The sequence below is a fragment of the Pararge aegeria genome, chromosome 4 (genome assembly GCF_905163445.1).
Source record: "Pararge aegeria chromosome 4, ilParAegt1.1, whole genome shotgun sequence".
NCBI classification, from domain to species: Eukaryota; Metazoa; Arthropoda; class Insecta; order Lepidoptera; family Nymphalidae; genus Pararge; species Pararge aegeria.
In genome coordinates, this window is record NC_053183.1 from 1,289,068 (window position 1) to 1,303,381 (window position 14,314).

Below are 14,314 nucleotides of genomic sequence, written 5' to 3' on the forward strand. Positions count from 1 at the left end.
GCGGGGGTCGAACTCGGTCTCCCTGAAAAGGAGACAGAAGACCTAACCTCAAGGCTATCACCACTTGGGATAGTCATCATCATCACCGGCCCACTACAGGACACGGGTATCCTCTAAGAATGAGAAGGGCCTATGTCGCAGTCCACGATGGCCAATAGCGAATTTAGACTTCAAAAATAAATAAAAACAAAATTCATTTATTTCATGTAGGCCTAATATAAGCACTTTTGAAACGTCAAGTCGGTCTGTGTGTAGTGACTCTACCACCGGTTCGGGTGGCAGATTCTACCGAGAAGAAGCCGGCAAGAAACTCAGCAGTTGCTCTTTTCCAACATTAACAATTTACATTTTACATTTCAAAATTCATTTTTCTATCTTGTGAGAGATGAAAGCGGAGCCGGATGCTTCCAAGCAACCTTGTCATTAAGAAATTCATCAATTGTATAATAACCTCGCTGTAATAAATGTGTTTTAACACATTCTTTAAACTTATGCATTGGTAGGTCCAAAATTACCTTAGGAATCATATTACAAAAGCGTACTCAGTCCCACAAATGACTTCTGCACCTTTCGCAAGACGATATGCAGATGTCACTAATTTATGACCATTTCTTGTAAGTCGACTGTTTATATCCACTTTTTGTTTATAAAGACTAATATGTTGTCTTACAAATACTATATTGTTATAAATATATTGTGAGGCTACCGTAAGGATACTTATTTCTTTAAATTTTTTACGGAGGGATTCACGTGATTTAAGTTTATATATTGACCGTACAGCTCTTTTCTGCAATATGAATATAGTTTCAATATCAGCAGCTTTGCCCCATAATAAGATCCCGTGAGTCCCCCTTCACACGCCTTTGCGTTAATTATAGAGATTTGTATAGCATGCAAATTTCCTCATGAAGTTTTCCTTCACCGTTAAAACAAGATATTTAATTACATAAAACGCACATACCTCCGAAAAATTTGGGGTTTGTAGCGTGTAGTGCATTATAGATATTAAGATGATAACCTATAGGCTACTAGGCTATCACCGCTTTTTTAACTAAGAGTAGCCAATAAAATATGAATAAAAAGTAAACATTGCTAGACAGTTACATTAAAAGAATATACACGTAAAAAGTAGGCCAAAAAAAGCAATGTCCTAAATGTAGGACTTGCCGAATTGAAATTAAGTAGAGCGCACGCATCGCTGCCGTACAAGGATGCAGCCTCTTGCGGCCAACCGACACCGACACACCGACAACAGTCGACAGTGAAAGTGCCCGCCACTCCGCCGTAACCACGTTATGTCACACAGCCTTTCCGACCAGTCGCTCTCCGACTATGGCGACGCGCGCGCACCTTTGACACCCCGAAAAAAATAACGCCGAACTTCATAAACAAATCGAAAAAAAAAACTGTCACCGTAAAAGTTTAAAACATTTCCAAAAAAGCATGTGCTGTCGTGTTGGACAAAAAATACAAAATGTCTCCCATAGTGCTTATCAATATTATACTACTCAGTGCAACAAATACCGTTATCGGGTCCGATCCTGAAATCGAAAATGCGCGCGAGGAGAAGCTACGTAGCGCTTTGATAGACGCTTTTCAGAACATCAAAAAAGCTTCGTCCAAAGGAGGTGACGATGATTTGAGTTCGGATTTAATTGGATCCATGATCCCTTTACCGAATTCGGGTAAGCACGAAAAGTTTACCACTGACGATAGCTTCGATCTGTTCGCCGATGACGATGGTTTGACTTTTGCTGAAGCTTTCGGCAACGATGAAACTGCTGAGAAAAAGCAGATGTCTACTACGGAGAAGTCTCACAATGTTCAGCATATAGTCAAAACTACGAAACAGGTGGAGAAATCGACTTCGATACCGAGCAATATAATAGGCAAATTAGCCGATTCTATACGAAATACAGTGAACGAAAGTAGTATACAAATGCCATTGGTTTCTAATCATACGAATCTTTTGGGACTTGAGAGTATGCTTCGAGTGGTGGACGCTGAGATCCTAGTGCTACAGTGGGGTGAACTGCAGAAGTCTGTAAAGGGACAATGCAAGGAAGATCTGCAGGAATATGTGGAAGGATTGCAAGACAGATTGCTGTGGGCTTTGAAAAGTAAGTATTCTTTAATTTGATAATCAGTAATATATTAAGTCACTCCAAAAAAAATTAGCTACTTCTTTACTTTATACCTCTCGTCAGTTACACTTAAGTTCTGAATTAATTTTGCACTTTAAGTTTTTCGAAAGCGCCTTGTCAAAAAGATAGAGTGTTTCTCGCAAAAAGATAAGATGGAATCAGCGAATTTTATTAGAATTAAGCAATTTGCAGAAACACGGTCGTCCAAAATCAATAATTTCATTCGACTTTTCTAAAGTGGTTTTATTCATTACGCAACGGAGTAGGTTGCGGTTACGGTATGTTTTTTTATATTGTTTTATGTAATCAAACATTAAAATAACGGCCGATGCTTTCGAAAGATATAAACACAGAGATTTATGCTTTTATGGGCGCACATGCTAAGTGATTTTTAAATATATAATTAAGTTTATCTGCATTAGTATGTGCATTTGTATATTAAAATTTCAGGGTTCATGTAAGTATATATGTATGTGACTTTGTTTATTCTGCTATAAGTAACTTCAAAATGCCAAACTTAAAGGGTTGGATGCTATATATGTGGTAATCATATATCAGTGAAAATACAAAATTAATGCATATACCTAACTTATACAATTAAATACTTCTCTACAAAGTTCACCACCAAGTTCACAAAGGTGACCTCTTCAATTCTACATGTGGATTTTTTATTTTTTTATTTTTAACCCAAAGAAAAAATACCAATTCTACTACTGTAAATTGAAGAATGACTTTCATACAAACTTTAATTTCCTATTTCACACGTTCGGAAGTACATACCTAACAACATTTTCAGTGGTTTTTTTTAACCAAACGCCCAAATACAACTTTCATGGATATAACTTACAAATTACACACTTTCATAATGATTTTTTTCCCTTGAAGCAACTAGAAGTTTATAAAATAGTTTCTTAGTACTTCTTACCGAGACATGAACTCCAAAATAGAACTTATCAAGCTTTGAAACAACTTTTGGCCCAGACCCAGGAATCCAACCAAGGACATACGATCCGAAACCTAAAATGGTAATTACTAAACGACGCAACCAAGGGCAGTACCGGAATAGGTACTTTATGCCATAAAAATCCATACCCCACTAATATCTATCGGTCTTAATTTTATTTTACGTTTTTAATATGACGAGATAAATCGGTGCGTGCCTGGAAATAGGTATGAAAGAGGAAAGAAATACATGAAGTAGGTATTACATTTAAAAAAAAGTCTACAAAATTAACATGACATTTGTTTTCAAACCCTGCATAAAAAAAATCATGTTGAATTTCAAAAATCAAGAATCCCATTGTTGATGTAGTTATTTTTTCCTAATTGAAACTTTATTAGTTTAATAAAGAAGATGTTTTATTTTTTGCGCATATCTGTCTAACTTATTTATTTAACGAGCTAGGTTGGGCAGCGGGTGCCGTGACAAATTTCTTGACTTGTATGTTGAGCACCCCTGCCCAAAGTCATTTGTAAAATAGTCAAATCTGGATAAAACGCATAAGAAATATGTCTTATTAGTTTAAAATCCATGTCAGGTAAATGAACGGTTTTGAGGTTGTTTAATTATGATCCGCGGAAACACATGTGCACAATTTCATAACGGAATTGGGTAACAACTCTCCCTTTCACGGCGCCGCGCAAGCTCGCACTTTCGTAAGGCAGACACTAGCCTGTACTTTAACTTAACCACGGAGCTGTCTAAAAGGCTAATGCCCGTTTTTACCAAAACTAGGCATCGCTTAAACCCAATGCCAAATGATTTATACTATTGCCCGTTCTCACTAATTTGGAACAAGGCAATCCTTAAATAATAATTAATCCTTAAAATGTAACGCCTATTGATTATCAACCTACTACAGGTTCTCCTCTCGCCACGCTGATCAAGGGAGGATTGGTGGAATTCATACGCCATGTGTAACATTATGGAGAACTGTGAAGTATGCAGGTTTCCCCACGATATTTTCCTTTAGCGGTAAAGCAAGTGATATTTAGTTGCTTAAAACTCACTTCGAAAAGTGTCAGGTCTGGGATCGTACTCAGTCCCCCCGAGAGTAAAGCCGAAATCCTAACAATTTAGCTATATCTATGGTAATAACGATATAGTTCCTTGCAATTATTCTTAGTATGAATAGCTAAATATAAAATAAACTAACTATTAACTTATTTTTTTTTTTTTTGGACTCCGCCATTTCATTTAATATTCACTATTTCATTTTATGTTCTATTTAAAATTCATTAAACTTTATTATAGTAATATTGTTTCTTTAAAATATAAATATAACCTAAAATAAACTATTTAAAACTAAATAAAATCTAAAACGTCCTCGAAACCACCGCAGCGAGGCACAGTTCCTAAGATGCTGGCAGCATTGCCCCTAACTACTAACTAAATAAATAGAAAAATTTCTTTTAATTTGGTATATGATGAATAAATAAATAAACGTTATGAACGTATCGAAATCATACCTGTTTATACCTGGCTGCGAAGGGTTACAGCCAGGTGCGCAACGGCAACCGTGATTTTTTTTAAATCTGCATATAAATAACTGTGATGTAGACGTTATTTTATTCAAAAAAAAGTGAACGAAATTTTTCCCAACAATACATTTAAAATTATTTAATTAAAAATACTGGCGGCCAAATTTTGATAGGCAACCTGGTAAATAACTCTTCTATTTATAAATATAGATAAAAAATCGGGTTTTAGCAAAAACCGATAAACTCTCCTAAAAAAAAAAAACTCTCCGATAAAAGTCCTAAATCCGGCTGCACTAATCCTGCAGCCGGATATAGGACTATTAATATTGTAACAGAATTTTTCTATCAGGTTAAGTTTTTTAAACCGAAATATTACTTCACGGGCTTTAGAGGTACATTATGTACTGTCTCTGAGACTTATCTGTGAAACCTAAAACCTAATAGTTTTTGAGTAAGCCACTGCCATAGTTTTTACTGAAACGAATCAGATACAGACAACATCTAATACAAAATTAAAATCAAGTGACACCTGTCACTTTATAAGGTACGCGTCGCGTAGCACAGGTACTTTGCGTGTTTCGGTCTTTTATCTTCAATAGGGTTGTCATATTTAACAATTAAAATGTTTTGAATTCGTTTGTAAGGAAAAATAAAAATGCATCTATTGATTTAATATTTTTACAGGATGTGTTAATAAGGATGAAAATTACTTTGCACACTTCAACAGTATTTTGTAATTCGGTTACACGCTGTATAAATTTTGAACTTATTTCGATACAACTACATATTTTTCGTTTGAATATAATATTTTTATGGAATAAAAATGCCATAACAAAGGCGTTACAAAACCGTGTTCTTAGTTTAGAGAGCAATAATTGAGGTATCGATTGCATAACGTAATAAATGTTAAGTAGAAATTTGTAATGTAGGTCGCGACTGGGGCCTCGCACACAGAAGTCTTGCTAACTTCAAAGTGCACTTACCGTTATTCACTGAAGACATCAACGGTTCTAACGTAAACTGAGCTGTAGCCTGAACCTTCGTTATTTAACCCAGTCACCTACATATTTATTTTTGTGCAAAGTTCAAGAGACGCTAACTAGTCCCCTTATGAGAGATTTTCACTCGTTTTTCGAGTGTTGAAATCCACCTCTTCTGTCGAGCTATCTGGCGAAGTGGTGGGCGCTGTGGTCTTATAAGTTAGGGGTAACAGGTTTGATCGACGGAAGAGAGGGCAATTTAGGAATAATCTCTGTGTTAGAATCCTTAGGCCGTAGCTTGTTACCGACAAAGACGTAGCGTTCTGCGATTCAGCGTTACGTTTTATTGGTTTAACATAACTGATACTGATCAAGAACTGTTTGATCTAGTTCCCTCCTCACCTTTTTAACATCGAACCGCGAGGCACCGTAAGGATCTGCATCCCTACGTGGTTGAAGTACCGCGTACCTACGCGGATCTGGAATGCTCTTCCAGTTTCCATTTTTCCCAGTACCTTCAACATGGGTGCCTTCAAATAAAGAGTGAATAGTCATCATCTAGGCAATCGCACTCCACCTTAGGCTGCATCATAAATTACCATCTGGTGCGATTGCAGTCAAGCGCTCGTTTATAAACATAAAAAACCCCCTAAAAAGTTATATTAGACTACATTATCACGTAGAAGGTGATATTGCATTCAAGGACTAACTTTGAGTGGCTTAAAGATACTTTAACGAGTAAAATGCACTCAGCCATATGATAACAGGTCTATTCACTCTAAAGAGCATCTAAACAAAGGCCAACAAAAAGACAAAAGCACAGACGAATGTCGCATATATTTATAGGTATCTATTTTCTTTAGCAATTTTATCAACGGTATGCAACCCCAGTATTAGTTCAAAGTAAACTTCATACTTACAACAATATTTACGTTACAACCCTAAACCAGCACATTGGGATCAGTAGAGTCCTTTTGATAGAAAAACTCTTACCTCAAGTATACTAATCTTACGGTATGGGACATAACTGGCTATAAATATATGGAGAAGATTTATTTAATTTCATTTTGATAGGCTATAAAAAATTTAACTAGACTAGGAGTAGGTACCATAGAAAACTCTATACATAATGGAGCATCTATTCGAAATGTTTTTTGGGGCTACTTTGGGGATAGTAAAGCTATCCGTGCAGATAACGTTTCTCTTTCTTTATTATTAAAATTATGCTTAATTTGCCTTCTCGAAAAGCAAGAGCATCTGTATCTGTAATTTATAATTTCTTCAACCTTTTGACTCGACGCCAAACTGATCTTACATCAGATTGGCAATGTACCCTCAACGCACGCTTCGCACCGATGAATAATTGTTAAGTCAACATCAACTAATGACTTAACAAATTGAGCTTAATTGTAAAGTCAACATCTCCTGAGGATGCTCCGGTTTCGGAGTGAAACGTGCGCAGAAGGTACATTGCCGAAGATCTGTTTGGTGTGAAGTAAAAAGATTGAAGAAATTATAAGTTCCACCATACAGATTCACTTGCTTTTCGCGGAGTTTAGATAATTAAACTTACTGTTCATAATATATCATGGAATTCCGCAAAGTAACGCCTACTTCTATCCAATATTTCACTTTCTATATTACACAATGTACATGACATGTAAATTATCACTATCACAGAATTAAAATCGATTCATGACTACCAACCGTTTATTCAACAATTATCCGATTTCGTTGGCGTAGTGCGCGTCTTACAAATATTTGCTTCGGATATTAGTTGTGTAAATATAAAATACGTGCCGTTCATCGTCCGCCTCTAAAGGGATTTATATTTTAAGGTGAAGTGGCTATCAAGAATCTTTTTTGCCATCAATCTGTATCAATATTAATTAACAACATGTGTAAGTGGCAAATCATCGCCTATTAATAGTGCAACACTTCGCAAGACATGCAACGACCACATCCTGGAAAGTACCGCCCTTATTCCTCACCCGAGGTGTAGGTGTTAAGCCTCATGTACCTGCAACGACGCTCTTTGGACCATAACACTACCTGACGGAAGTTATAAGCATTGTGGCAGTACTCTGCTGTACTTCCACGGATAGGACACACTTCCCTTTCTGTCGGTGTCCTTTCTCATGCTATTTTCTTTGCCAGTAGGCCCAAGATATGTAGGGACACAGAATGTCTTCTTTAAACTTAAAGAAAGACATGATTTTTTTATCTTGCATATTTTTTATGAGACCATATATGACTGCCTGACGACCTTCCTTGGGAACACACAGAATCCTTATTCAGCCACTATTTTTTGCAGTGCATTGTGTCCAAAAACAGTGAAAACGTCCCGTCCCCCTCACTTTACACCCGCGGAATGTTTACTAATTGTATGTTTGTATGTTCTTAATTCTATGCTTGGGAATATTTTTGTTGCTGGAATAACCGTCACCTCTCGGTTCAAAAGGGTAAGCTTGGATAATCCTCATTTATTCTCTGAACATCAAAAAATAGTGGAAATTGTATTACCAGGAACGCATGAAATATGTGCAAATGCTAGGCTAGCACCAATTATGCAAAGAAATAATGCATTGATTTCAAGTAAATGGCATTTGTATGGTATTCAAGTGTCACGTGTCAAGTGTCAAATTATAGAAACGCGGATTAAGGAGAAATGTTGTCATTTCTATCCTATCGTACAACAATCTCTATAGATAACTTGAAATACCGTCTTTAAAATAACTCTTTAAAAATGAAATGCAGAATTTTTTACCTAATTATCTAAATTCTACCTGTGATTATACAAAGATCTTAAATTGTCTAAGGGACTATCGAAAGAATTAAAGAACTTAATTGTTTTTTTTTGTTTGAACGTTTTGAGATTACGTTTGCCTAGTTATACAAAAGAGTTATTGAGAGACTGGATTTTTTCATTTTACGCTAAGCATAATTTATTTCGCTCGCTCACTCGGTTCAGTTTTTGTGCAAAAGCATAATGCTAAACGTGAATTGACCCATCTGTCCCTTACGTAAAAAATATATATCTCTGGCATCTGCAATCACGCAGTATTTGTTAAAGCATTTACTTGACAAACATTGTTCGGCTGGAACGTGAACGTATCACTTACATTATATTTCCTGATTATGAGTATTATAATATCATCATGGTCGCCATCGTCTGTATATTGATGTCACACAATTGGGCACAAGCCCTCTTTTTAGAGCACGAACCCAAAACACTACTTCAAAATGTCATAGTGGGCTTTAACAATTAAAACCACATACTTGGGACATAATTGGGACATAATTGGGGATTGCTTGCCATCTTCGAGGCAAGAGGCGAGGTGAAATAACGCAAGCTTCGTAATTCTGGATGGTATTAAGAATCCATATTAAATATTAATAAGCAAGTTTGTTTATTTTTTAGGTAGCACACCTATGTTCGGCTAGACTACAACACCTATAGTGATACATATCTTGTATTCTAGAATTGAAGATAGGTTATTTTTTATCCCCGAATGGATATTAAGAAAATAGTTTAAACCAGTTAAAAAATATATTAATACAATGTTCGTGATGTTTTGCGTAAAAGTAATTTTTAAGTGCGAAACACTTTTTTAATTGCTATAAACTGTTTTCCAAATAGAAATCTTCATCGGTCGCAATTGATTAAATATTAATTAACTTGTTTGAACTGAAATGTTCAAATTACACATTTTTTTTCCAAAATAACTCGGTTGCCCACCTTACTAAAAAACTAATTAATCAATCGATACCATATCTAAATGCTATTGAAAACTTTAAAGTTCAACCTTAAGGTACCATTCAAACTTGAATTAGAAGAGACCAAATTAAAACTTTTTTCATAATTTTCGGAACAACTCTATCAATTTGAGGTTAGTTAAATTAAACTTTACCGAGTTAATCTTAAGGTTGAATTAAGTTTGACGGATTTCTATCAGCACGTCTCAGCTGACCCAAAACAAAACTTACAACAGAGTGACCTTGGAGGTAAGTTTCTAACGGCAGGTATTCTATACACACAGATCTATTATGTAACAGTGTGAGACAGGCTTAAGTTTATTATTGGGAACACTATCAATTATTTTTGCAGTTTCGGGATCTATCTACAACATATTTCTAATCGTTTTTATATTTTTTCAAGATTATCATTATCTTCGTCCCCTGCGAATTAAGATTAAACTAAAATAGATAAAGTAAAATATAAAAAAGGATAACATAAAAAAATAATATTTATGTAATACAATTTCACTTTGGTACTTAGATTTCACAAACATTGATCCATGCAAAGTTATTCTTAAATTTGTTATGAGCCACCAATTTATATATAAATTCAACAATCTTCTATAAAAAACGGGTTGATATTATTTTTAAAAAACGATGAATGCTTTTGATTCTCATCAAAAACAAACAAAAACGCCGGGAACCTCAGCACGAAGATGAATTCGATGACAGCTAGCCACTGAAAAGCGTTGGCGAATCCAAGACAATTCCATGTAAAGAAACCCTACTCCTTTAGTCGAATGCAAAGAAACTTACTACCGACACCGAAATACTTGTCAACACAGTTATTACGTATGACTGTTTTGAGTTACGTCGGCGGTTTAATTACCTATTATGCAATTGTTTTGTGCGCTCATTTGTCAGCTGTCAAAATTTTCCTCTTATCGCTCTAGTGGGTAATGTAGGTATTATTTGTAGGTTAAAGAATGTAAAGAATTATATGTTTTTCACACTAACCTTAATCGTTGAGATTTTTTGTACAATGCCCTAGTTATCTTTTAAATGAGTGTCTGTAAGTGTCCCTGTCTTATAGTATATAAATATTATTTTGTCGTCATAAATAATCGATAATTTTACACTGCCTGTTTATAGATCTGGATCTAGAGGGAACTGTGAGCCTATTACTATGTTTTAAAATCCCAGAGTAATGTCTAAAATCAAAAATTTATACGGTTTCCCAAGATTATCTAAAGATCTTTAGGCACTCTTTTTATCGTTTGCTTGCAATTAAGTGTTTTTTAATTTGTTCTATATCTCAGATCTAATAATGAACAATACATGTTTGTTTGGAAGCAGTCTTTGTTTTTATCTGAGATAGTGACCGACTGTAAATAATTGTTACTGGAAAAGCGTAAATACTGAGTTTCTTACGAGCTTCTTCCTATCTGCCTACAGATGTTTAAAAAGAGTGTATATTTTTTTTTTTTTTTTAATAAAGGAATTATAAAATTCGATTATCAGAATCCCAAAAGCAATGAAGTTCTTCAGGTAGGTTATGTAGGGTTATGTAACCTTAGTCAAAGAGTATGCAATTAGCTTTTATGTACAAGTTGTCCAAATAAATCAACTAAAACGAAGCGGTAAAAGAGAGTGCCCGTTTATAGAGAAGGTTGGAAAAGGCTACAACAAAAAGATCTGAGCTCTTAAGTTAAAGAAGAAGAAAAAGATCCTGACCGTAAGTGTCGATCCTGCATTGAAATAAACTTGATACAATAACGCAAACCGGAGTTACCAAAATGGAAAGTGAAAATGTGCGAGTTATTCGTAACAGGCGTTACGTTCTGGGCAACATTCCGCCGGCGAGGCTACCACCTAGGCCTTCTACGACCGATAAGGGAAGACACACCTGAGGTTCATCCAGTAGGCAGTTAGGGCATGAGGAAAAAATCTTTTACGTAAGTATACATCAATAGTGATGTTTTTATAGTAATACTAGCGTACCCAGCCCGCTTCGTCGGGCTAGATTTTGCTTTATTTTATTTAAACAATAAACTAACATCATTAAATTTTTAATTTAAGTCTCATAATATATTAAATCATTTATTTCTCTCCGTATTCATTCTCTTCTATTCTCTTCTCGAGCGGGTGAAGATCATTATCTACACCCATGTACACCCAACAATAGAATATCATCATAGTAAATAAAAGCTGTATTTGACAGTTTGACAGTTCAAAAATAGGAGTGCTCCGATCGTCACTAAACTTTACAGGATTACTCGTCAGGTCAATCCGGAGATTCCCTGAAAGTTTCATTGAAATCGGTTCAACCGTTTCGGAGCCTATACGGAACATACCCACACACTTTCTCTTTTATATATATAGAAGATTAGACCGACCAAGGAAATGGTTCACATTATCGTAAGTAGATCATCATCACCATATTTAAAACAGAGCAACCCTTCGCACGCCCTAGAAAGTGCCGCCACGTGACCATAAACCTAACGCGTTGGTATTATCCTGTATTAGGTATGGTCCTGTAATTACACCGGCAACCACGCTCTTCAGACTGGACACAGCAATGCTGCTTGCATTAAGCATGGTATTAAGCATGGTAGTCATAATTCCCCGGACAAGCTCTGTCACTGAAAACTCTACTACTACAAAAATACACTTCCCTTGTTGGATTATCTGTATCCCACTTGAGTCAAGGTCAAATTTGGTGAGTTTCTACTTTGTCTATGCTAAATTACTTGTTTAAAGTGTTCGTTGATTCTTTCTTCAATCGCACAACAACAAATATTCATATAGTTTTTTTGCAGTTAATTATGTTGTCATAGTTTTCATCTGGGAAAAATCACGATCCCTATTAGATGTATATTAAACGCAATTCTGCTAGACTTACTACTTCATATTAGAAAGCTACAATGAATTTGGTCCTTTGATCCTTCTTTTCCGAGGCAACTCTATTGGTGGTATATTTATGGTCTCTTAGTTAGCGTTCTTGATAAGTCTCATGAAATAAATCAACAGCATCATTATCATAACTGCCAGTATTATCAAAGTATCTAATATTGTTACGAATCACAATCTGACTTGTTCTCATAATCGGTTTCTACATAGCATCGTACCAGAACGCTAAATCGCATTCACAATCGCATTGCATGCATACCCACTTGGTTTACTGCCAATTCCAGTGGCAACTTTACTGGCTGCTACATAATGTAGTTAAATCAATCCCCATATTTTAGCAACAAATTGCTCTAAAACTTCCTTTACAACTGCCTTGAAGCCAGAATTGTCCAGCCGAGTGGCCATACATGTTTGTCTTACTTTAAACGCAATGAACAGAATGTTGTTTATAGTATAGCATTTGGTTCACTAAACACTATTGAGGAAACTCAGTTTTCCAGTCACCAACATCATCATCATGTCATGCTCTATGTCGTAACTGGTTCTTCTACGGATCTCCTCACTCCTGATTTGATCACGTAGATTTACTCCAAGCAAAGCTCTCGCAATAGCCCGCTGAATGACCATGAGTCTTCTTAAGAGGCCCATAGTAAGTGCCCAGTTACAATGCATAACAATATTCAGGCCGGTGCACTCAGGTGCAGGTTGTACTTGGGCCATTATTCTCGCTAATTATGTATGGTAATTATTACAGTCTAGGTTTATTCTCCTGCCACACATCGCGGTATTGTGTGGGCATGTTCCCACGTGCTTTATTGAATTTGCGGTCATGAGTTAAGGTCCCCGAGTCTTCACGCACGGGCGGGAGCTGTAATTAGGCATTTTATTGTATTTAATTATGCAGACATTTTATGAATAAAATTAGCGTGTTTATATTGATGATGGGAAGTGGTTTCCGAAGAGAATGGTAATGATGGTCATTCTTAGCACGAAATAGTTGTTCTAGTGGGAGGCTTCCGGCGTGGCTTTTTACCATACTCCTCATCAAGACACAAAGCGACTAAGCGTTCGAATATGATGCCGCGTTTGAAACAAATAAGAGGAGTGGGTTTAACATATAAAAGAAACCTCATATTCATATTAAACAACGTTTAGTCGTTTGAATGTCTCTAATTACAACATGGCACATTATAAACTCAAACTTCAATCTATCACACTGTTAATTAACTACAAAGAGATAACTTCTTCAATCTTTCCTTGAAACTTCTGTCTGTACTCCTCTGTACCTCCTTTTTTCCTGGCCATTTAATATGACCTTCCTTTTCAAACTGGGTTCCTGTCCTTTTGAATTTCTACTCCAACTTATACCGAACACAGATGATGCATAATTTTCACCAGTCTGAACGAAGATACCTTTTTATCTTTAACCAAATGAAGATACAAAGGCAAATTTGCTAACACGTATATAACTGCCATTCTCCAGACTCCTCCTGCTTTCTAGTGCCCTAGTACTTACTCCCAAAGCTCGCCAGTCCCCTAGGGTTCCTTGTAAAGGCAATTTAATGGTTTACCAGCTCTTTGACGTAGTGAGTTCTATGGTCTTAAAAGTGGAAAGTCCTGGGCTCGGTTCCCGCCAAAGCCAATTTGGAATAATATAATCGATTCATTTTTTCTGATCTAGTCTAGTGGTGAACTACAGGCGTGTCTCTCCCTAAGAGGCGACACCAAGAGAGTTAACGTTCGAATACATGCCGCATAATACAACCGATTAATGGAATGGGTTTGATATAACTACCGTAACTCAGACTCCTACAGCTTCCTAAAGCCCTAGTACTTACTCCCAAAGCTCGCCAGTCCCTTCGGTTTCTTTATTTATTATGGTATCCCTGGCGTATTGGTGAGTGCTATGGGGTTTATAAGTGGGAGGTCCCGAGCTCGGTTCTAGTTCGGAGCAAATTGAAAATTTTAAATTTCGAATTCGCGTCTCTTCTAGTCTTGTGCTAAGCTTCAGCCGTGGTTCTTCTTCTTCTTCTTCTGCTTGCGGCTCAGGTTCGTCTGATC

The 14,314-nt window shown here is 36.2% G+C and overlaps 1 protein-coding gene across 1 annotated transcript in view; it reads left to right on the plus strand.

The window, feature by feature from the left end:
* The first annotated feature begins 1,437 nt into the window (after positions 1 to 1,437).
* Positions 1,438 to 14,314, plus strand: part of LOC120623495 (nose resistant to fluoxetine protein 6-like) — a 62,226-nt gene continuing 49,349 nt past the window's right edge. Inside the window, exon 1 of the mRNA XM_039889540.1 lies at positions 1,438 to 2,120. Coding sequence (XP_039745474.1) covers positions 1,475 to 2,120 — 646 coding nt within the window. The 5' untranslated portion in view covers positions 1,438 to 1,474. The remainder of the gene's footprint in view (positions 2,121 to 14,314) is intronic.